This window comes from Macaca nemestrina, chromosome 8, assembly GCF_043159975.1.
Source record: "Macaca nemestrina isolate mMacNem1 chromosome 8, mMacNem.hap1, whole genome shotgun sequence".
In the NCBI taxonomy this organism is placed as follows: Eukaryota; Metazoa; Chordata; class Mammalia; order Primates; family Cercopithecidae; genus Macaca; species Macaca nemestrina.
Genome location: NC_092132.1, coordinates 1,781,390 through 1,803,159, shown reverse-complemented (window position 1 = coordinate 1,803,159; position 21,770 = coordinate 1,781,390). Strand labels below are relative to the sequence as shown.

At 59.2% G+C, this 21,770-nt stretch overlaps 1 protein-coding gene across 2 annotated transcripts in view; it reads right to left on the bottom strand.

Annotated features, from left to right (window-relative positions):
- LOC105488446 (zinc finger CCCH-type containing 3) overlaps positions 1-21,770 on the bottom strand; it is a 104,112-nt gene that overhangs the window by 37,890 nt on the left and 44,452 nt on the right. For both annotated transcript variants that reach the window (XM_071067654.1, XM_011752477.3), the window contains exon 5: positions 1,289-1,476. In XM_071067654.1, the coding sequence (XP_070923755.1) occupies positions 1,289-1,476 (188 nt within the window). The remainder of the gene's footprint in view (positions 1-1,288; positions 1,477-21,770) is intronic.

Here is a 21,770-nt window from a genome sequence, read left to right as displayed (position 1 = left end):
CGGCAGCATCCCCCAGGGGCGGAGCCTCACCAAGGCCCCCATGTTCTCAGTCAGCTCCTGCACTGAGCACCCTGGGTGTAGCAGAGATAAGGCCACACACACAAATCACACCGCCCAGTCCCTCAAGGTACGGGTGGGGAAGCGGAGGCACACACAGGAGTGACACAGTGCCCAGGAAGGGACCCAGGGCTTCTCACCAGATCCTCACCAAGTGAGGACTTATTCCCACGCAGTTCACCAGGCCCCCCGGCCCCAGCCACCAGCCTGCAGGCATGGTCAGGGGCACTGGCCAGCCACAGTGTGGCTCAGAGCCCTGCGAGGCAGGTGCCAGGGCCCCCATGCTGCCCCCAGCGACCCTGCCTGGGAAACAGCCTGGAAGCCCCTGGAGCCCGGAGATGAACACTAGGAACACAGCCAGGCAGGGTGGCCAGTGAGGCTGGCTTCCAGGGAAGGACGCTTCCCGCCTCTCCTCTGACCCCCGCAGACCCTGCCCTCGGAGTCCACCTCCTCCACGGCTGACCTGTTCTCCCTCGAGGCCCCAGGCGGGTCGGGGAGCCAGCAGGGCCCAGCCTCTGCAATCCCAACACCGCTTGCAATCTCCCCCACCCTTTTTTTTTTGATGGACAAGAAGGGGTAAAATTGGACTGAAACCAAAATATTTTTCTAGTTAATTTGTAGGATAAGCAAATCCAAAGCATTTCCTTCTCCTGAGCCTGTTTCCCTGGGCTGGGAGGGTGCGAGGTGGCGGCGCCGGCTGCCTCCAGACACAGTTGTCGAGGCGTCGCCAATGCGATTACGGGCACCGCGGCCCCAGGTGTGCGCTCGCCCGGGCGTGTTTACCGTACCTGGCCTCATCCTTTTTCCAAAAGCGAAACACGGTGCTTGTGAGCAACTCTTCCCTACCCCACAGAAAATCAAGGGCCGCTCAGTCACACGAACCGGGCACCACTCCAGAGCCCTTCCCGGGGGATGCCAGCGAAAGGCCGGCCTCCTGGCACCCTCCATTCTCCGGCTCCCCTGTCAGTCTCACTAGGGATGGCTACAAAGGCGCTGGGTGTATGGAAGAGTGAAATTAACTCCCAGGCTGGGAGGTGACCCACTTGGGAAGTGCTTGTTTGGACTGGCTCCCCAGGAGCATGAGGCCCCTGACCTCCTCCCTAAGACAGGGGCCTGAGCCAAGGCCCAGAGTAGCCACAGCATGTTGGAGGTTAGGGGGTCGGGCCTGCAGTGCCCACCACACACTGGCCGGACGGTGTCACCTCCCAGCGCCCCCGCCCTCACCTCTCACCTGTGCGGAGAAGGGGTTTGCTGCCCGCGTCGCCGGGCTGGCCGGAGGTCTTGGAGAGTTTGTTGGCAGATACTTTGTACAGGACCCCTCCGATGCAGCGGTACCCTTTGCTCCGCCACCGAGGGGAGCCCGGTTGGGCTTTCCCACCCCCGCTGGCAACTGGACGCAGGCGGTTCAGCACCAGGGACCTGCAGAGACAGGAAATGCCCATCAAACCTGGCCCCAGGACAAACTACAGCTCTGATGGTCAGTGCCAGGGGCTGAGCCCAGGCCTGGCCTCCCGAGGCGGACAGGGAGCAGCACCTGCGGTGGGACAGACTACAACTCTGATGGTCAGTGCCAGGGGCCGAGCCCAGGCCTGGCCTCCCAAGGGGGACAGGGAGCAGCACCTGCAGTGGGACAGACTACAGCTCTGATGGTCAGTGCCAGGGGCCGAGCCCAGGCCTGGCCTCCCGAGGCGGACAGGGAGCAGCACCTGCGGTGGGCACACACTCCAGCTGCGGTGACCACAGGCCACTGGCCCAGCTGCCAAGAGACTTCTGGCCCCCTCTGGCCCCCGACCCCCCCTCAGGGACACTTTGGCTGTCATCAGGGAACACTGACAAGGAGTCCCAGGAAGTGGTGCCCCCGGCCCCACCCACAAGGCTGGGAACTCATGAGCCCCTAAGAGCCACGGTGAGGGAGCAGTGTCCTCCAGTGCACACCTCTCCTGTGGACATAACCACCCCGCCCTGGCCAACTGGCTGTGCACTGCGGGGTAAGGGTCCCTGGGGCTGCAGGGCAGAGGGGCTGCAAGGTGTCCACGTGCTGGTGAGAAGCACACCTGGCCCTTGGTACCTGGGCTGAGGCTCCCTTGAGTCTGCTTCAAGGCTGGGGCTATTTCTACCAAAGCGGCCCCGGCACACACCACCCTGGCCTTCAGGACCACAGACACGATAGGGTCAGCTCCACCCTGTCCTGCCTCCCCTTCATCCACAGCTCAGAGAGCCCCGCACTGAGAGTGCACAGCGACAGCCTCACAGACCCCTGGCCAGACAGGTTGAGGGAAATGCAAGTCCAAGGGCTGAAGAGGCCGCGACAGCCCCTGGAGTTAGCTGAGCCAATGACCCTGGCTAGAGGAGGAGACCTAGGCCAACAGACCCTGAGCCCTGGCAGCCCCCACTCCTGCCAGATACTCCACAGCCTAGGGGAAGAGTAAGACAGGAGGGGCCTGAGCTGCACTCCAGAGGCACCTCCCTGCAGCTGCCAGCCACACCCACAGCCCTGCAGACCCGCGGGCAAGCAGCCCCCAAGGTGGGGGGCTCAGGGCTTGGCACAGGCCTCTGCAGGGCACAGGGCTGCCAGGGTGCATTTCAGCAGTGATCAGCTCATGCAAATTGAGCTTCATTCCACATGGGCTCACACTCTGCTTATGATGCCATGACTCCTGAGGTGGGTACCGCGCCCCCAGCAAATCTGGGCAGCAAACGTGGGCAGGACGTTTTTGGGCAGCCATGGATACACAGGCGGCAGAGGGACCAGTCAAGTGGGAGGCGAGGACGGGCAGCTCAGGCCTGGCACAGGGCTGTGCCCCCGTTCTACGCTCTCCATGCCACACCAGTCCCCATGGCCCTGCAGCTGCATAGGCCTCTGCTGTGGAGTACCCGAGCTCCCCAACTCTGCCACAGCTGCAGGAGACCCTTTTCCAGCTGGTCTGGGCCAGGGTGGGGTGCCCCTTAGACTCAGACCTATAGCAAGCATGAAGGTGGGGCTCGCTTGTCTGGCTGGATGGGGCAGGTGCAGGGGGACGGCAGCATATCCGTCAAAGCCACCCACGAGGAGCCAACAGACCTGGTGGCACTGGGGACGGAGCAGCCCTGCTGTCGGGTTCAGCCGCCATCCCCACCACTCAGCCCCACAACCTCTCCGGGCCTCGGTCCCTCTGCCTGCAAGCTGGGGTAATTCTCAGCAGCCGGGGGCCTCCAAGGGCCCAATAGAGAGAGAATGGCAGCAGAGAGAGCCTGGCGCCGGGGATTGGAGCTGCAGTGTAAGTACAAGCACTGAGGCCAGAGCACTTAACCCAGTTTCCTTTAATTAAAATTCTAGTTCACAAACACCAATCTTGGCGGGAAAGAGCCCACCAAGGGGCCTGGCAGTGCTGAGTGGTCTGCTGGCCTCCACCTCCCACCCATCCTGTTTGCGCCCTGCACACTCCAGCTGCTCCCCAACCCCCGGCCGGGCACTGTCTGGGCCAGAAGGGTGGAGGGTAGGCATCCTGCCAGCCAGACTCAGACCTCCAGGCTCTCATCAGACCCTGGGGTCCCGGTGCAGCCCTGGCCTCCAGGTGCCTGCAGGCCCAGCAGGTGCATGGCCCACACCTTCGGCTTATCCTGGCACAAGGCCTGGAGGGAGGGCCAGGCCAGGCGGAACCTCCTGCACCAGCCTCTCGGTTGGAGAACCCCGTCAGTCCCGGGGGCTCATAGGCAGGTTCTGACCTTCCACAGGAGCTACAGCCACTGCCTGGGGGACACTCAGCTTGACCCCAAATCCCACAGTCAGGCTGAGCCCAGGGCCCTGCACCAGCCTCACAGTACCCACAGGCCTGAGGGGTCTCACCGCCCACAGCCAGCTGCTCCTTCATATGCCAGCCCAGGGCTGGGGCGGCATTGGGAGGGTGAGGGGGCTGGTGGCCAGGGTGCACCCCCAACTGCAGCACCAGCCACTCACAGAGCCTCTGGCCATGATACATCTGGGGCCAGAGCTAACTGTGGTCCTTGCCCCAGAAAGGTCGCTCAGGGCCAGCCTGGACTTGCTCCCGGGAGCCCCCAGCTCCCTGCCTCCCCACAGGCTCCAGTGAATAGATGGTAAGGCTGCACTCTTGCGGGAAGCACCCACTCCTGCATGCCCGACCCTACCCACAGCACAGGATGGGTTCAACCCTGGCCGCCACAAAGCAGGAGGGACACGCAGGTAGCAGAGCCAACCCAGCTCCGCCTGGGTCCAGCCAGGACGCCCTGAGGGGACGGCTGGGAGGGAGGCCCAGAACCCAGGCACGCGAGGACTCGGTTGCGGGAGTGTCCCCCTGACTGAGGCTCACATGGGGACAGGCCACCACCCACTGACTGTGTGGCTCTCCAAAGGCACCTGGAGGGAGGGCGAGGCCCGGGCCTGCAGCACCTGCTCCCCTCCCCCAGGGGCAGCCACAGCTGGCCAGGCCCAGGAAAGGCCAGTGGGGCAGAGGCAGCAGGGCCTCTGGGGGTCAGGAGGCACTGGAAGCTTCCAGGACCACCCCACCCATCAGGGCTGCCTCTCAGATCTGTCTCAGGAGCTTGGTCTGGCCATGCCCCTGCTCATTTTTTTTTTAATTTTTATTTTTTGAGACAGAGTTTTGCTTTTGTGGCCCACGCTAGAGTGCAATGGTGCGATCTCGGGTCACTGCAACCTCCGCCTCCTGGGTTCAAGAGATTCTCCTGCCTCAGCCTCCAGAGTGTCTGGGCTTATAGGCATGCGCCAACACGCCCGGCTAATTTTTGTATTTTTAGTAGAGACGGGGTTTCATCCCATTGGCCAAGCTGGTCTTGAACTCCTGACCTCAGGTGGTCCACCTGCCTTGGCCTCCCAAAGTGCTGGGATTACAGGTGTGAGCCACTGCGCCCGGCCGCCCCCGCTCATTCTTATGGATGAACATGAACAATTAGCTTGTCCTCTTCTCCTCCCTCCTAAAAAAAAAAAACCACTTACTAGAGTGTGAGAGCACCCAGAGAACGTTAGTGATTTGGGTGGAATGGAGATGCGGCAGCCCCTGCTAAGCCATCCCAGGCTCTGTGCCCGCTCTTCATGCTTGGGAATGTTTCCAGCCTCCCACTGCCCACCACTGCCTCGGAGCCCAGGGCCTCCTGGGAATGGGGGAGGGTGCTTCCCGGTGCTCAGCACACCTAGCCCAGCAGCCTCATTCCGAGAAGCTGAATCCTGGAAAGATGCTGTGGCAGAACCTCGGGCCTGCGCAGGTTGGCGGGTGACGGAGAGTTGTCTGGGGTTGCCCTCACCCCTGCCCTCGCCCTGGCTGCCTGGCTGGCTTTGGAACCTGCAGCAGGAGGGTGCTGGGAGGGTGTGGGGTGAGGGCCTTGTAGCTTTTCATGGCCGTGGGTGTCACAGCACTCCAGTAAATTGTGACCCTAATGGAGAGGACGGCCTTTGGAAACAAACTGCATTGAGAAGGGGGATGAAATTAATGAGATAATAGCAGGGCCAAGGACCCGGAGTGCGCGTCTGCCCTCACGGCAAGGCTCTGTAATTCCTTTTCTGCGACGGGAGCTGCAGATCTAAAGGCCTCTCCCGTCCGTCCGGCAGGCCCAGGCCGCCAGGAAATTTCATTAACGCTGGAAAATAGGAAAGGTATTAAGCGTGGATAATGAAGGCCAGGGAGGGAACAGTGCCTTAAGATAGTCTTCTTTCTCGCCTTTGTAATGGGAGGCATGAACTTTCCCTTCAAATCCATTTCTAATCCATTTGAAATACTACAGCAAATTATCTTTCCTTCAGCCCGAAAGCGGCCAGCCAATTTACTCCGAATAGAAGTGACAATGCCCCAGGATTTATCACCATAACCTTGACTACACCAGGGCGAGGCTGGGCCTCCCCTCTCCCCCCTGGGGGGGCACAAAGGCCAGGAGGGGGAGATAACATTTTAAATGAAAAGCAGCGGTAATGGGGAGAAAGACACACACACCACAAAAGTAGGTGTATAAAGCAGCTGTCTGTGCAGTACTGCTTTAGGAGCACCCGGAAACTTCCAGGCCAGAAGCTGTCCAGGCTGGCGAGGGGCACTGCAGGTGCCCAGAGGGCTGAGTCCAGGCCCTTCTGTCTCTGAAAGCCCCTGTCCTGCCTCAGCCTGGGCCCCTCGGTCTTGCTGAGTGCTGCCAGCGCTGCTAGGCACAGGTAGCAACAGTGGGGGCCAGGTGGACCTCTGACTCTCCACCCTCAGGGACTCCTCTCACCTGTCCCCTGGACTTCAGTGGTGCTGGGGGCCTGGGCAAGATGGAAGAGAAGCTCGCTCTGAGGTCCTGGTTTTCCTGAAAACCCAAGGGCAAACCCGGTGCATCCCCTGCCGGCATCCACAAGGCAGACCCGGTGCATCCCCTGCCGGCATCCACAAGGCATGCCCACGCACAGCCTGCCAGTTGCCAGGCCTCCAGGCAAGTGGTCAACGCAAGGACTTTGACTACCGAGTGGTCGACGCAAGGACTTTGAGGACCAACCCTGGACACACACGCTCTACCCACTTCCTGAGGGCACTGCCCGTGGCAGGTCAGAGCACCCCCTTGCCATGTCGCGTGCGCCGTGCAGGCTGAGAGGGGCCTCACCCCAGGCCACATCATTGCTCCCAGGCACAGATGCGCACACACGTGGACCAGATCAGCGGCCTCACAGTCAGAGCAGTGCATGCACATCAAGCAGACCCTGTGCACTGCCTGCCCCCAGGGTGATGGCCTCAGCACTTGCGCTCCCAGCAGAAGCCCCAGCTCAGCAGAAACATATTTGACAAACCAATGCAGCTCCTCAGGCAAGTCCAGCCCTCTGAGCACCCAGGCCCTTTCAGGCCCTGCTCCCTGCCATGCGCGCTGCCTGCGGTGTCTCCACGCCATGGGACCCAGCTCTGAGACCAATCAGAAAGTGCTGGGCCTGGCAGTGTGACTGGCACACTGGCACGGTGGGAAGGCTGAGGGAGGGGCCTGCTCTCTGGACTCAGGCACAGGTGGTGAGGGGACTGGGGGAGGCCTCCTCCACCCTAGAGACCCGGGAAGCAGCCCAGCCCCCAGGATGCCCTGGCCGGACACACACTGGTGGCACCACGGGTCCAGGCCACAGCCAGGCAGCTTTTAAGCCCGGAAGCGGTGTCTTCCGATTGCTTAGTACCAGAGCACCTTCAGACACATGCTGCCCAGGACACCCTCCCTGAGGCCCTGCGGCTTGTCCAACAAGGGGGTCTTCCAAGGCCTCGGGTCATGTGGCCAGGGGTTCAAGGCCTAGGCCAGACTGCAGGCAGCTCTGGGAAGGCCGGGCCTCTCTGGAGCATCCTCCCAACCCAGCTCCCGGGCCCAGTGGTGTGACCAGTGGCTGCACAAAGGCTGACACAGACCACGGTGGGACCACAGACCCTCATCTGGAGGAGAGCCGCTGACAGGAACCAGGGGCTCCTTCCCGACAGCAGCCCCTCAGCTTCCTTCCCTCCCCACCCTCCCAAAGTTCCTATGCTAGCCTCAGCGACATCCCACCCCACAGGAGCCCCTGAGAACTCCATGAGGTTGTGTCTGTGCTCGAGGAGAAGACCTGGGAACAGACAGGTGACCAGGAGCAGGGCAGGCAAGGCCAGCAGAGGGGAGAGTCGCTCCCAGACCCTCCAGACTTGCCAGCGGCTCCACAGCAGGGAGGGCTGGGGTTTGAAGTTTTCTTCTTGCCAAGCGCCACCACAGGGTGGAGCCGGCGAGGGGACATCAGACCCTGGAAGGGAAACTGAAGGCCGAGAGGGACGGTGGGGACCCTCCAGGACCCTCGTGTTGTCACCCCGCACCGCCTGCTGCTGCCAATCCAGCTCCAGTCTTGACTGTTAAACACAAACCAGCCCCAGCCGGCCTTCCTGCTCCCACAGGCAGGCCCCGCAGCCAGTGTCGGTCGGCAGTTCTCCCCATGAGGGGCCTCATCAGCCTCCACTCGGACCCCCCGCCCAGGGCCCTCAGCCTCACCACTGACAGAAGCCTCGCTTTGAGACAATGTCCAGGCCCTGCACACACCACACAGAGCCCCAGGCCCACACTGAGCCAGCTGGGTCTCCACCCTGGTTCACAGCTGAAAGGGGGGCTGCACCCACCCCACCCTGCCGGTTGGTTTGAACACTGCACATCTGATCAAGTCCCTGTCAAGACCCTGTAGTGGGTCCCCTTGTTCTCAAGATGACCACGTCAGAGGCCCTGCGGGGCCAGGCACTCAGGTCCTGCTGGCCACAGCTCCCATGCAGCCTCCCTCCAGCCTAGAACTCCTGTTCCCCTGGGAAGTTCTGGTTTCTGGAAAGCACCATGCTCCCTCCTGGCGCCAGGTCTTTGCACATGCTGTCCCTCTGTCCAGATCCCAGGGCAGGCCTGAGGCCAAGCGCAGATGTCACACTACTGGGGAAGCTGAGCACAGGGGTTGTATCTGCAGAGACCACTGCTGCACCCCGGCCCTGCGGATATGCCAGGCATGCAGGGGACTCTGTAAATGTGTGTTGCAAGAACACACCCAAGTGTGTGCCACCCTGGGGCTCCCAGGACTTCTTAGGAGTGTGGGGTGGGGAAGGGTCAGGAGGCCCTGGTCAGTTACACTCAGGAAGGAGACCTGTGGCAGGGAGGTGGCTGCCACGGCTTGGTCAGCATATGCAGGGAGTGGGCTCAGGCAGCAAGGGCCAGGCGCTGGGAATGCGGGCTGGGGCGAGATGGGCTCTCTGAGAACCAAGGGAGAAGCGGGGCTCAAGGAGGGAGGCAGGGTCAGAACACGTCCTGAGAGCTCCGAGAAGGGCCAGGCTGTCCCTGTCTCCCCGGGATGATGACCAGGCTGCTACGGAGGGGACACGGACGTGCAACATGCAGATGTGGAAAGACCCTCAGGGGCACAAGTATGATGACGGCAAGAGAGGTCAAGGGCTGAGCGAGGTCTTGGCCTGGCCCTTGCAGCCTGAAGAGGCAGGACCACAGGAGCAGGCACTGGGCCACGGGGACACGACCTCAGGGCCTCCTCGGCTGGGGTTGTGTCCGTGTGTGGGCCGGGGACCCAGCAGCCCCCGGCCAGGTCGCCCAGGCCAGTGGCAACACGCAGTAGACAGGCAGGCCAGCTGGGACACAGAGAAAACAACCAGGGAAGCATTTTTCAGGAAATGGAGCACAATTTTTCGAAGCTTGGAGCCCGAGCGGGGAGTGCAAAGTCAGCAGAAGAGGAGCGGCCGGGGGAGGCGGCGCCGCAGCGAATCCCCAAGTAGGTCAGGCAGAGCCGCGCCGTGACAGGCACTAAACTGCTTAAGTGGGGCTTTCCACTGGAAACGCTGAAGCCCCCATCACAGTGCTGGCTCGGGAGACGAGCATGCGTGTGCGCCCATGGGTGTGCGCGTGTGGGGCTGGCTGGAAGCCTCCCTCCCGGCTTCTCCTGGTGCTGAGCCGCTGTGGCCCCCAAGTGGGTTGACCAGGCTACATGGGGCCCTCGCCTGGAGAGGCCCAGCCCCGTCAGGCTGGGGCAATGCAGGAGAGGTGGGTCTACTGGACAGGCACTTACAGAATGTCCTGGGTTCTGGAGGAGGAAGAGTCTCTCAGGGGAGAGGCCCAAGCTGGGCCGGCAGGGAGGGGCGGGCAGGCCAGAGCAGAGGCATGTGGTAGCGGTGCTAGGCGGGCTCCCGGCTCCTGGACTCTGCCCCCTCGATCTCAGGGCCAGGGCTAAGTGTCCAAGGGCCCATGGCTGCCAGGGCTGAAATCTGACTACGTGGTGGCCACACAGACCTCACGATGGCTACGGCCACCTGATCGTACAGAAAGGACCCTCTTCTAACTTACTCCTCACAAGTCGGGCCCCCTGTCCTCCAAACCCCTGGACCCAGACCATGGGGCCCTCACCAGCTCCTGGGGCAGTAGCTGCTGTTCAGCAGGGGCTCCGGGGCCATGGCCAGATGGGCTCTCCAGTCTCCCTCTGTTACCCCCACAGCATCTACATCCCAGTACGGGGGCCTGCAGAGACTGGCCAGCTGCTCAGTTTTCCAGGATACACCTCCAGCAGGCAGGCAGGGTTATAGGCCTGGGTGGGAGCTGAGACCCCCGCACCAGAGGCCAGAGGCGCCATGAGGGGAAAGAGCCATGTAGCCTTGGGGAGAGCAGCCTTGTTTGGGGACCCCATGAGGACAGGGACAGCCTTGAGTGCAGCTGGTCCAGTGGAGGCTGAGCAGAGCCGGCTCCCTGGGCCCCTAGGCTGACTCGTGGAGCGGAGGCTCTGCTGTGACACCTGAGGACCTCCTCACCGGGCACTGCTCCTTCCGAGGGCCACCCCTGCCCCGTCTCACTCCAGTAATGAATAAGAAGGATTCGGGGGCGCCTCTGCAGCCTGGCTGGGTGGCAGGGGGCAGTACTAATTACACTGCCTCCATTACAAACACCGTGGTCTATTATGAGGGGCTGGGACTATTTTATGTATTTTATGTGCTCACATCTATGCAATTGGTATTTCGATCAATGGATGCATTACAAGCTTTCCCTTTAAGAGCCTAATAAACAACAAGATGGGAAGTAAAATTCTCCATAAAATGACACTTTTAAAAATCTATTTCAGCTGAAGCCACTGGTGTTTTGTATGTCAGCCGCAAAAAACAAGTATTAGTGGGACTTCACAGCCCCGCTCTGGAGTGCCGAGTTCAGCTCGTCCGGCAGAGGCACCGGGAGGCCACGTGCAGCCGTCCTTGGCGGGTCCACGACCCTTTGCACCTGTGCCAACCTTTGAGCTGGGTCATCGGCCCAGGACCCACTCTGCCTGTGCCAGCTACTGAGGGGCAGGCTGGCCAGGAATCCTGCCTAGGCCCTCAAGGACCCCTCAGGTCACTGCTGTCTAAAGAGACCCACAGCAGACATCCCCCCACTCCCAGACCCTGGGACAGCCCCTCCGAAGACCACACAGCAAATCCGGCTCAGCTCCCTGGAAAGGGGTGGTAACTTCAGCAAGCTTCGTGCGGCCCCCCCAAGGACAGTGGTATCTGCAAAAACCACGGAAAACCCACAACAAAAACCCACTCACTTCAGAGGGGTAACCAGAACCGATTATGAAGCAAAGACGTGTGAAAACCAAAAGCCTTGCAAGACACCGGCAAACACCAGTTGGAACATAGAAAGAAGAAAAGCCAGAAAAACTATAAAGTAACTTAGGAAAACTTCTACAGCAGGTGTGCCTGGCCAGCATGTGGAAGTTATGGAGCGTGGGTCTCCCGGGTGCTGAGAACAGGAGGGAGGCAGGCGGGGCCGGGGATCTGAGGTGCTTGTGTGTGTAGCTGAAATCATAAGAAGAAAATGCAAATCTATGATTTGGAGGCTGGTTCCCTGGTGAGGCTGGGCACCCGATCCAGTGTTTCTAAGGTGATCTGGAAGAGTAAGCATTCCAGAATAATGAAGGGCACAGACAAGTGGGTCAACAGTGAGGATGGAGAGTCTGGGAACAGCCCATACATCTGCTCACCCAAGTGACGTGGGCACCCCGCACCTGAGTGGGTCAGGGCCTCATTTCAATACATGTGTCTCCATGGGGAGACAAAAGGACTTTGGCCCCTACCTCAGACCACAAGTAAAAATTAATTCAAGAAGCCTCAGGCTTAAAATGTAAAAGCTAAAATAGCCAAGCTTCTAGGAGAAAACATGAATGTGGGGTAGACAAATATTTCTTAAACAGGACACAAAGAGCACTACTCATAAAAGGCTGGAAACCAGACGCCGGGGAAGAGCAGGCCCTCGGCTGTAAGCAGACGTGTGGGGCGGAAGACATCCACACAAAAACGAACTCCCACACATCAGCCAAAAGGCAAATCACACACAAACAGGCCAACACCCAAAGAGGCCCTTTACAGAAGGGCACCACCACGAGACCTGAGTGAAGAAAAAGATGCCCAGTATTGCCAGCCAGCGGGATGGGCATGAGGCCCCACACTCCCCAGCACGGCGAGAATAGGAGACACGGGACTGCGAATCCTGGCAAGGCCACGGGCCAGCCGCAACGCTCACATGCTGCTGCTGGCAGGCTGGGACAGCTATGTGGGATATGCTCCGGCCTCAGCTTCCAAAGCTCAGTGTCCATCACCCTCTGAGGCAGCAACTCCACAGAAACAAGGGCTACCAGGCACCCAGAGACACGCCTAAGACAGGAGCTTCATAACTGGCAAGGATGGGAGAGACCCCAGATACCCACCCATCAACCGCAAGATGGACACACATGGTGTATCCCTATCACAGACCACCACACAGCAGGGAAACAGAACGAGTTCCCGCCATGCGTGGCACTGCAGCAGAGCGACAAACGTGGGCGCCTATGACTGCCTGGCTGCTGTCATGGAATGCTCTGCACTGGGCGGCTTCGACAACAGAAACACACTTTCTCACGAGGCTGGAGCGCTGCACTGGGCGGCTTCGACAACAGAAACACACTTTCTCACGAGGCTGGGGCGCCACATCGAGGCGCTGGCAAGGTTGCTTTCCGGTGGGATCTGCCTTCCTGGCTTGCACTGTCCTCCCATGGCTTTTCCTCTGGGCATGTGCCCCTGGTGGCACTTTTTATTCTTGTAAAGACATTAGTCCTAGTGGTTCAGGGCCAAACATGTATAATTCCATTTAACCTCAATTACCTGTTTGAAGACCCCATCCCCAAATGCAGTCACATTGGGGGTTAGGGTTTCAATCTATGAATTTGGTGGGGGACACAATTCAGTCCACGAAAAGTGATGAACAAAAGAAATCAGACACAGAACGGCATCCACTACATGACCCCACCATCACAAAGCTCACACACAGAACAGCACTGCTCCACGGCCCCATCGCCACGAAGCTCAGACACAGAACAGCACTGCTCCACGACCCCATCGCCATGAAACTCACACACAGAACGGCACCTGCTCCACGGCCCCATCGCCACGAAACTCAGACACAGAACAGCACTGCTCCACGGCCCCATCGCCATGAAACTCACACACAGAACGGCACCTGCTCCACGGCCCCATCGCCATGAAACTCACACACAGAACGGCACCTGCTCCACGGCCCCATCGCCATGAAACTCACACACAGAACGGCACCTGCTCCACGGCCCCATCGCCATGAAACTCACACACAGAACGGCACCTGCTCCACGGCCCCATCGCCACGAAGCTCAGAACAGGCAAAGCCAATTGAGGTAGGCAGCGAGCAGAAGAGCAGGTGCTCGTGGGGTAGACATGAGTGGGAAAGGCCGGAGGGAAGCTTCCAGAACTCATGCCATCTTAGACAGGAAAGGCTGTTGTAAGCACATCAACACATGAAATCTCAAGACAATGACAGATTTAAGTGCACAGAAAAGTAAAAACTTCTGCAAACATCCTCACGAAATTCAAAGTGAGGAAAATGACAAAGGCGACCCTCCTGAACACTCGGAGTTCCATGAATCCATAAGAAACAAGCCAGCTGGAGACAAGTGAACAAGGGAACACAAACCATGTTGAACTTGACCAAGAATTAAAGTTAAGCCTGGATGGCACCCTCGTCTGCTCTGCTGTCCACGTTTCTGTCCATGGCTGCTGACGCTGATGAGGCCCAGAAGGGCCAGCAGTCCATACCCCCTTTGTCCCCCAAGCCGGTGGCAGCGCTGACCCCCAGGACTGTTCATCCAGATGAAGGTGCTTCTCTGGGGAGGGCCTAAGACTAGCAATGAGAGGAGTGAGGTGGGGCCTGGGTGGGGATCAGCTTGTGACTACCTGGCAAGTCAAACGTCATTGCCTGCAGGGAGCCTTCTAGGCTGCAGACACCAGAGAAAGGTTGGAGCTGGGTCTGGTACCTGTGCCCTAACTGAATCGTCTCCTTGCTCTGCCACTCCCCATGACTGCTGGTACCCACTGGGCAGGGGACACCCTAGGTGGGAAGAGCTCAGCCAGGGCCTGGCTCCAAGAAGCTGGGTAGGGTGGGGTGGTGGAGTCCTGGAGAACGCGCAGCCAGTGGAAAGGAGGGAGCTGGGGCTCCTCAGCCAACCTTTGGGGGGATGCGCTCTCCCACCGCGGCTGGGCCGCGGAGCCCCGCCCACCACTGCCTGGCCCCGCCCACCGCCCCGGCCAGGGGAGGGGTCAGGGGAGGGGCCGGCGGGAAGCAGCCTCCGCAGGCATGGGGGCGCCTCGCCCCTGTCCCGCCCCAGGACCGCCCCGCGCAAGCCAGAGCACTGAGGGTACTGAGCTGGGCCATAATTTATGTCCACCCGCCAATGCTTTATGGCTTTCTTAATTCGGCTCCTGCTACTATTAATGTAGTTAATGCTGAGATTATATCTATTTTCTGGCGTCAGGCGGTGATTTATTCAAGCCATTTTTCCGGTGGAGGCTCCCACGCTGTTAAATCAAGCGCCTTGCCAATTAAGTGCTGACTTGGAAAGTGGACGCAATCTTAGCAGACATCCAACCGCAAATTAAACCGTGCCTGACTCTGGGGAGTGGGCGGGGCAGCAGGACGCTTGCTGACTTGCAGGAAAGTCAGGAAAGTGCTGGGTGCATCCTACCCGCCGTGGTCCCAGGGCCTGTCCTTGAGCCACGGGTCTCTGGAACTGCAGCCCCCACCCACACTCCAGGCCACACGGTTCCAGGGAAACACCCTTAGACACCTGTGGCTCCTAAGCCACGCCCAGCAGGCACCTGACACACAGGGCCCTAGCAGGTGCTGGGGACCGTGGAGGTGATGGGAGAAGGGGGCCATGAGGAAGGTGGGAGCCTCCCCAGCAGGTGGGTGGGCTGCATGGTGCTCGGCAGCTGGAAGGCCCCCCGGGGCCTGGACCCTGCGGGAGTCTCACCCACAGTCCCATCTCTGAGGGCCCACATAGCAATACAATAGAAAGGACGTAGGGAGGCCAGGGTTGGGGGCAGCCAGGCTAAGAACTCCCACCCCCAACAGGCCCAGCTCCCCTGAGCACTCCTGTCCCCTGTGGGGGCCTCAGTCCTCTGTCAGGCACTGTCCACACGCCAACTGCAGTGGCCACCCAGGCCCAGTCCAGAGAACCTGCTGCCACCCTCCTCCCCAGTGGGGCCCTGGGACGAGGTAGGCAGATGCCACATCTACCACAGCGCCTGCTCTGGAAGGGTCCCCAGGTCCTGAGTGCACTGCGCCACCCCTGTCCATCTGCCAGATACTCAGCCCAGCCCTGAGAGGTTAATCATGTTTTGGGGGAGATATGGCTGGAGGATTGATGTATTCGAGGAATTAAATAAGATACTGACGGCTGAGTGCGGTGGCTCACGCCTGTAATCCCAGCACTTTGGGAGGCCAAGGCCGGCGGATCACTTGGGGTCAGGAGTTTGAAACCAGCCTGGCTAACACAGTGAAACCCCGTCTCTACTAAAAAATACAAAAAACTAGCCGGGCGAGGTGGCGGGCACCTGTAGTCCCAGCTACTCGGAGGCTGAGGCAGGAGAATGGCGTGAACCCAGGAGGCGGAGATTGCAGTGAGCCGAGATCGCGCCATTGCACTCCAGCCTGGGCGACAAAGCGAGACTCCGTCTCAAAAACAAAAAACAAAAAAAACAAAAAAAGGCGTTTAACTGTGTAAGGCACCCAGGTAGCGCCGGGTGAAAAGGACATTTTATTTCTTCCTGTCAGGGGTGGTTTTTCAGTTTCCAGGAATGCCCACGCTTGCCCCTCCCTCCAGGGAGCCCAGGCACCAACTGGTAGAGACATGCATGTCCACGGCTGGGCACACGGGGCAGGAGGGCCCAGGCACAGGGGGCTCTGCCCTCCACAGGCTGAGGGGAATTCCACGGATCCCACAGGAAACCCCAGGGGCCCTTGAGCTCCCTCCCAGAAGGTCCTTGTGTAAACTGAAGGAATGCTCCCTCCGGATTTGTCACCAGACACTCCCTGCAGCCTGTCCCTTCAATGCCACTGCTGGCCACAGGGAACCATGCTGTGGCCTGCAGTTCCGCCGAGGTGGCAGCAGCATCTCACCAGGGAGCTCCTGCATCCTACCCCAAGGGTTTGCCCACAACGGCTGGGCGAGGCTCACACCCGTATGACCGCAACAGGAGCCAGCCCGAAAGGGCAAAGCAGCACCTTGAGCCCCACGGCAGCGTGCCACACACGGCTCGGGGCACATGCCCCATCACCAGCTCCTCAGGCCAGCACAGCCTGGAGCCATGCATTGGTCACAGTGGTACAGAGAGGACCCCCTTGTCCTGGACTCGCAGGTCCTTCTGCCGCCATTGCCCAGCAGGCCATGTTCTCACAGCAGGGATGGGGTGGACTGAGCGGAGCTGCTCCCAGCGTAGGGGAGGCAGAGGCCGTGCAGGGCTGTGGGGCCGGGTGCAGGGTGGGCCCTAGAGAAGGAGCAGAACAGGGCGTGACTCCCTCAGTCCTGTGGGCACAGGACACCCTCGGCCCTGGGCCTGGCTTGGACTTCACTCACAGCACCTACTCCTCTTGGCCTCCCACTTTGCTGGGAAGCCCTCGGCCACCCTGTTTCTCACAGCCCACCCCATGGGGCGTTGCCTCCACCTGGTGCACCAGGTGCAGCACCTGAGCGTGGCTTTTACCCCAGGGGAGGAGGGCAGAGAAGGAGTGAAAGCAGAAGGAGGGCACACTACAGAGAGCCGGACACATGCGTGCAGACAGGGGATGGAGAGGAGAAACAACAAGGAAAAGACAGACATGCATGGGACCAAAGGGTGGAGGCCTAAGAGGCACAGAGATGCAGGGACCAGCAGGCCCAGGTCAGGTGGCAGAGCCTGGGGTGGGGGAGGAGTGTGCTGGCCTTGGTGGCCTCCAGGCGCCCCCTCCTCACCAGCCACCCACTGAAAACACCACAGTCAGGGGACACACACCACGGACTGGCCCAGTGAGGGGGATCCGGTGGCAGCCACCTCCCTCCTCCCACCGGGGCCTCAGCATCGGGCCATTCCCAGCACCCCAGCCCGCCTTATACCCCACCATCTGGACCCTCGGTCCAGGACACACTGGCCCTGACCCTCTGCAGCACTGACCACAGGACCATCCTGAGCTCCCTGTGAAGAGCTGTCCACCTGTGGGGACAGGAACGGAGCCAGCAAACAGACCTGGACCCAGAGCCACTGCCGGCTTGATGCTCAGCTCCCAAGGGACTGATGCCAGAGGGGCCTGGGGAGGGCCTCACCTCGCACCTACACCTGTGTGGGCACCTGACCGCACGCACTTCCTGCTGGTCAGAACAGCAAAGGAAGAAGGCACCCCGGTTCCAGGGGCTCCCTCCTCAGGGTCCTGTGTCCTGGCCCAGGGGCTCCCTCCTCAGGGTCCTGTGTCCTGTGTCCTGGCCCAGGGGCTCCCTCCTCAGGGTCCTGTGTCCTGGCCCAGGGGCTCCCTCCTCAGGGTCCTGTGTCCTGTGTCCTGGCCCAGGGGCTCCCTCCTCAGGGCCCTGTGTCCTGGCCCAGGGGCTCCCTCCTCAGGGTCCTGTGTCCTGGCCCAGATCTGCCCTGCCTGGGGTCTAAGATCTCCAGGAAAAAGTCCCTCTCCCTTTGTCCGGAAAAAGTCCCAGAGGATCAGAGGTGTCCCTCAGGGACATCTCAGCCTTGGTGTGGATGCAGGCTAGCTCAGGCCCTGGCAAGACTGGCTCTCCTCCCTCTTCCCTGCCCCAAACCACCAAGGCCAAGGCTGCAAGAGGGGTCTCAGCCACACCTGGAGAGAAGGTGGCAGGTATGCAGGCTCGGGGGGATGCCAGCTCAGCCCTGCTGCCACAGGCACTGCCAAGGACTCCACTCACAAAGCCGAAAGGCCTGCCTGCCTCAAACAAACAGAGAAATAAATAAATAACCACAGCACACTTCGAGACGACTTCCAAATTAAGAGTTGCATCCATGCTGTCAAGCCCCTGCTAGCAGCTTCTGTGGCACCTTCCGTGCAAAACCGTATCTCAGCCCATTTATTAGAATGATGAAGGCAAAAGGGATCTAAAAATTGCACTCCTCCCTTAATGAGCAGCCGAAGGGATCGGTAAGCATAATTTCAGAGGCCAGTAATATTTTATATAATCGCCGAGTGGTTTAAATTGAAAACCCCCAACTGAATCAATATTTACTGCATTGAAACGAAATGAATAGTAATAAGTCACTAAGCTCCCTGTCCTGTTTCATAAAATAAAAAATTATAAAAATGAGCACAGGCACAGGGAGGCCATCACATTAACTTTTACAGCACTTGGGGAGCTGTAACCGCCTGTTCCCATAAAATAAAATTCTAAAAAACCTGCCGGAGTCCTGCCTCAGCAGCACGAGGGAAAGCCTGGGGAGGGGAGGGGAAGGGGAGCTCTGGGGGCCGTCCCCACAGGCCTCCCCAGGGCCAGGATGGGCCCCAAGACCCCACAGGCTGACCATGCCTGGTGCCCACCCACATCCCACACAGAGGCCCAGAACGCCCTGGACCCTCCAGCTCCAGCAGAGACTCCCTGCCACCCTCAGGCCGAACTTCCTGCTTTGATTTCTTTACCAGTTTTCTCAAATTCCAAGGCATCTGAGAGAGCGTGAATGAGAAGCTCAGGCAACGGGATCGGTGGCAGCCTGCCAGCCCTCCCTCTGACCAGGCCCCAGGCTCTGACCAGGCCCCAGGCTCTGGGTGGGAAAAGCACAAACGCCTGCCAGTGTGAGAACGGAGAACGGGGCTCCAGCAGATGACCCCTGAGGGGTGAGCACAGGACCCCGCCCCACAGTGCAGGAGCCTGTGACCACCCCTGCAAACAGGCTCACACAAGGCCTGGGAAGGTCAGGGCTTCCTAGCACAGCAGCGCTGGCAGAGCCCAGAGTGAGGGCCAGCCGGGACAGCAGGGAAGCGGCAGGTCGGGGGATGGGGGTGCTGCGGGCTGACACACAAGGGGATGGGAGCACAGGAACATGGCCCCCAGAGGGCCAGGAGCCCCCGCACTCACCCTGAGACCCTGGGCAGGAACAAAGGCCTCATTCCACAGGGTGAGGCTGGCTGAGCAAGGTGGGGAAGGGGGCCTCCTGCAGTCTAGAATGAGGAGCCAGAATACGGGTCACAAACAGGCAAACGGCCTGAGCAGATCTTTCAGACAGGAGGACAACCAACGACCTTACGTTAGCCCGAGTAACGTAACTGGACATCACTGGACATCAGGGAAACACCAATTAAAACCACAGTGAGAGGCCACACACGTGAGAATGCAGATTAAAAAGCCGACACCACCACGTCTGAGGGGAACAGAAGGGGTCGCGGCACGCTGGAAGGCGGTTTTGCGACTTCACATCAAGTCAGCAGATGTCTTACGTCCCAGCGATCCCACGTGCAACAGTCATGGAAACACAGGTGCACGGAAAGAGCTGCACGAGGACTCAGCAGGCTTCATTCACAATCACCCCAAACTGCAAGTGACTCAAGTAAAATTAATAAAGTGTGGAACAAGAAAGGAAGGCTCCCTGGCAAAGACTGGACGTGCACTGTGAAGCCAGCAATGACACGAGCCTGAATCAGGTGCCAAGCGAGTGAGCCAAGCTGGAAGCAACGCAAGAACATCTGACTCCATTTACAGAAGCTCCAGAGCACGCAGTTAGTCTACAGTGAGAGACTCAGACCACAGGATGCTCCAGAACAGGCAGATAATCCACAGTGAGAGGATCAGAGCTGGGGCTACCTCTGGGGGTGGAGGCCTCTACCGGGAAGAGGACAGAGAAGGGCAATGGCGATGTTCTTTATCTCAACGAGGTATGTGTTGCAGAGGTGCATGGGTTTTGGGGTTTCTGTTGTTGTTTCTGAGACAGAGTCTCACTTTTTTGCCTAGGCTGGAGTGCACTGTCAATCATGGCTCACTGTAACCTCGACCTCCTGGGCTCAAGCGATCCTCCTGACTCAGCCTCCTGAGTAGCTGGGGTACAGGTGCATGCCACCATGCCTGGCTAATTTTTCTTTTCTTTCTTTTTTTATTTTTTAAACTGTAGAAACAGCCATCTCACTACGTCGCCCAAGCTGGTCTTGAACTCTCAGGCTCAGCTATCCTCCTATCTCAGCCTCCCAAAGTGCTGTAATTACAGGTGCAAGCCTGTAATGCACCTGGTGATTCATTTATTAGAACGCATAGACTGTTAAGATTTATACCTCCCACTGTACGTAAATTCTACCTAGAAAAGAACTGTGAAAAATGTGGACCCCTAGTTGGTAGCCCTGCTTTGCTCCGTGGTATCTGTTAATAGCACTGGAACTTGTGTGCTAGGCCCGAGCAAATGAGCAGACAGACTGAGAGAGTGATGCGGCAGCTGCCTCCTGGCTGGAGAGGTCAGGAGCACGGAATGACGGAAGGCTGAGTGAGCCAGCAGAGGTGGAGTGGAACTCATGCTGTCAGGGTGAGGGTGTGCACGGGAGTGGCAGCAGACACTCAATGCCCTTGTTCTGACTCAAGAGGGCAGCAGCGTGCACCCCCAGGCCAGGAACTTAGCACCACCGACACCTGTGGCTGTGTGATTCTTGGCCAAGGCGGGCCGAGAGCCACTGCACCCCAAGGAGCCGGGGTTCTGCAGAGAAACAGCTGACTCCAGGGTGAGCCTGGAGCACCTGCCGTGCAGAACGTGAGGACGTGCCCAGGAATGAGAGGACACATCAAAGGGATGTAGGCCAGCCTCAAGCGGCTTCCACCAGCCAAGGCCGGGACCAAGTGAGAACCAAAATCACACAAAGCAGATCACAGCCCATCAAGCGGAGGAAAATCACAGAGCAGATCACAGCCTATCAAGTGGAGTAGGACTCCTGAGTCCACACCGCTAAACCACTCAACAATGATGCAGGGCAAAGGGGACAGGGAAAGCCACCGCTCACAGGATGGAAGGAGAGGTGGGAAAGTGATCCCAACATCTTGAATGAGTGGACAGAAGTCCAGTAAGAAACAGGATGCTCCCTCAGTCCTCACGCTTCTCCCCAACAATGGCCCAAAGTAACCTGCTCCGCAGAGAAACTGCCAGATGACATAAACCCAGTGGTCAGGCCAACACCGCTACGCCAGGCAGCCTGAGGCCACACCAGTGCTGCCATGGCTTTCCCGCCAAAATGGTAAATCTGCATCTTATCACAAAAAGACGTCAGATGAGCCCAGTGGAAGGGTCACAAAATAGCTGGCCTCTCTTGTCCAGACTCCCAGCCCTTCCTGCACTGGAGAATTGCACGTGGTCACAGAGACACCCCAAAGCACCAGGCTCCAGGGGCACCAAGGCTCCCGCTTCTGTGCAAAAGCTCGTCTACAAAGGAAGAGAAAGCAATACTGCAAATGCGATGAAATATCATATAAACAACTGCTGAGTTTCGGTAAGGGAGTCCTGGGTGGTATTTTCGCAACTTCCGTAAGTGTAAAAATATATCAAAATAAAAAGTTGGCCGGGCGCGGTGGCTCAAGCCTGTAATCCCAGCACTTTGGGAGGCCGAGACGGGCGGATCACGAGGTCAGGAGATCGAGACCATCCTGGCTAACACGGTGAAACCCCGTCTCTATTAAGAAATACAAAAAACTAGCCGGGCGAGGTGGCGGGCACCTGTAGTCCCAGCTACTCGGGAGGCTGAGGCAGGAGAATGGCGTAAACCCGGGAGGCGGAGCTTGCAGTGAGCTGAGATCCGGCCACTGCACTCCAGCCTGGGTGACAGAGCGAGACTCCGTCTCAAAAAAAAAAAAACAAAAACAAAATAAAAAGTTATCCCAAAAAATTAAATGCAAGAAACTAATTAGGAGAAGAAAGAGGAAAGAGCCCAGGAGCCACACAGCTACTCTCCTCCCTCCC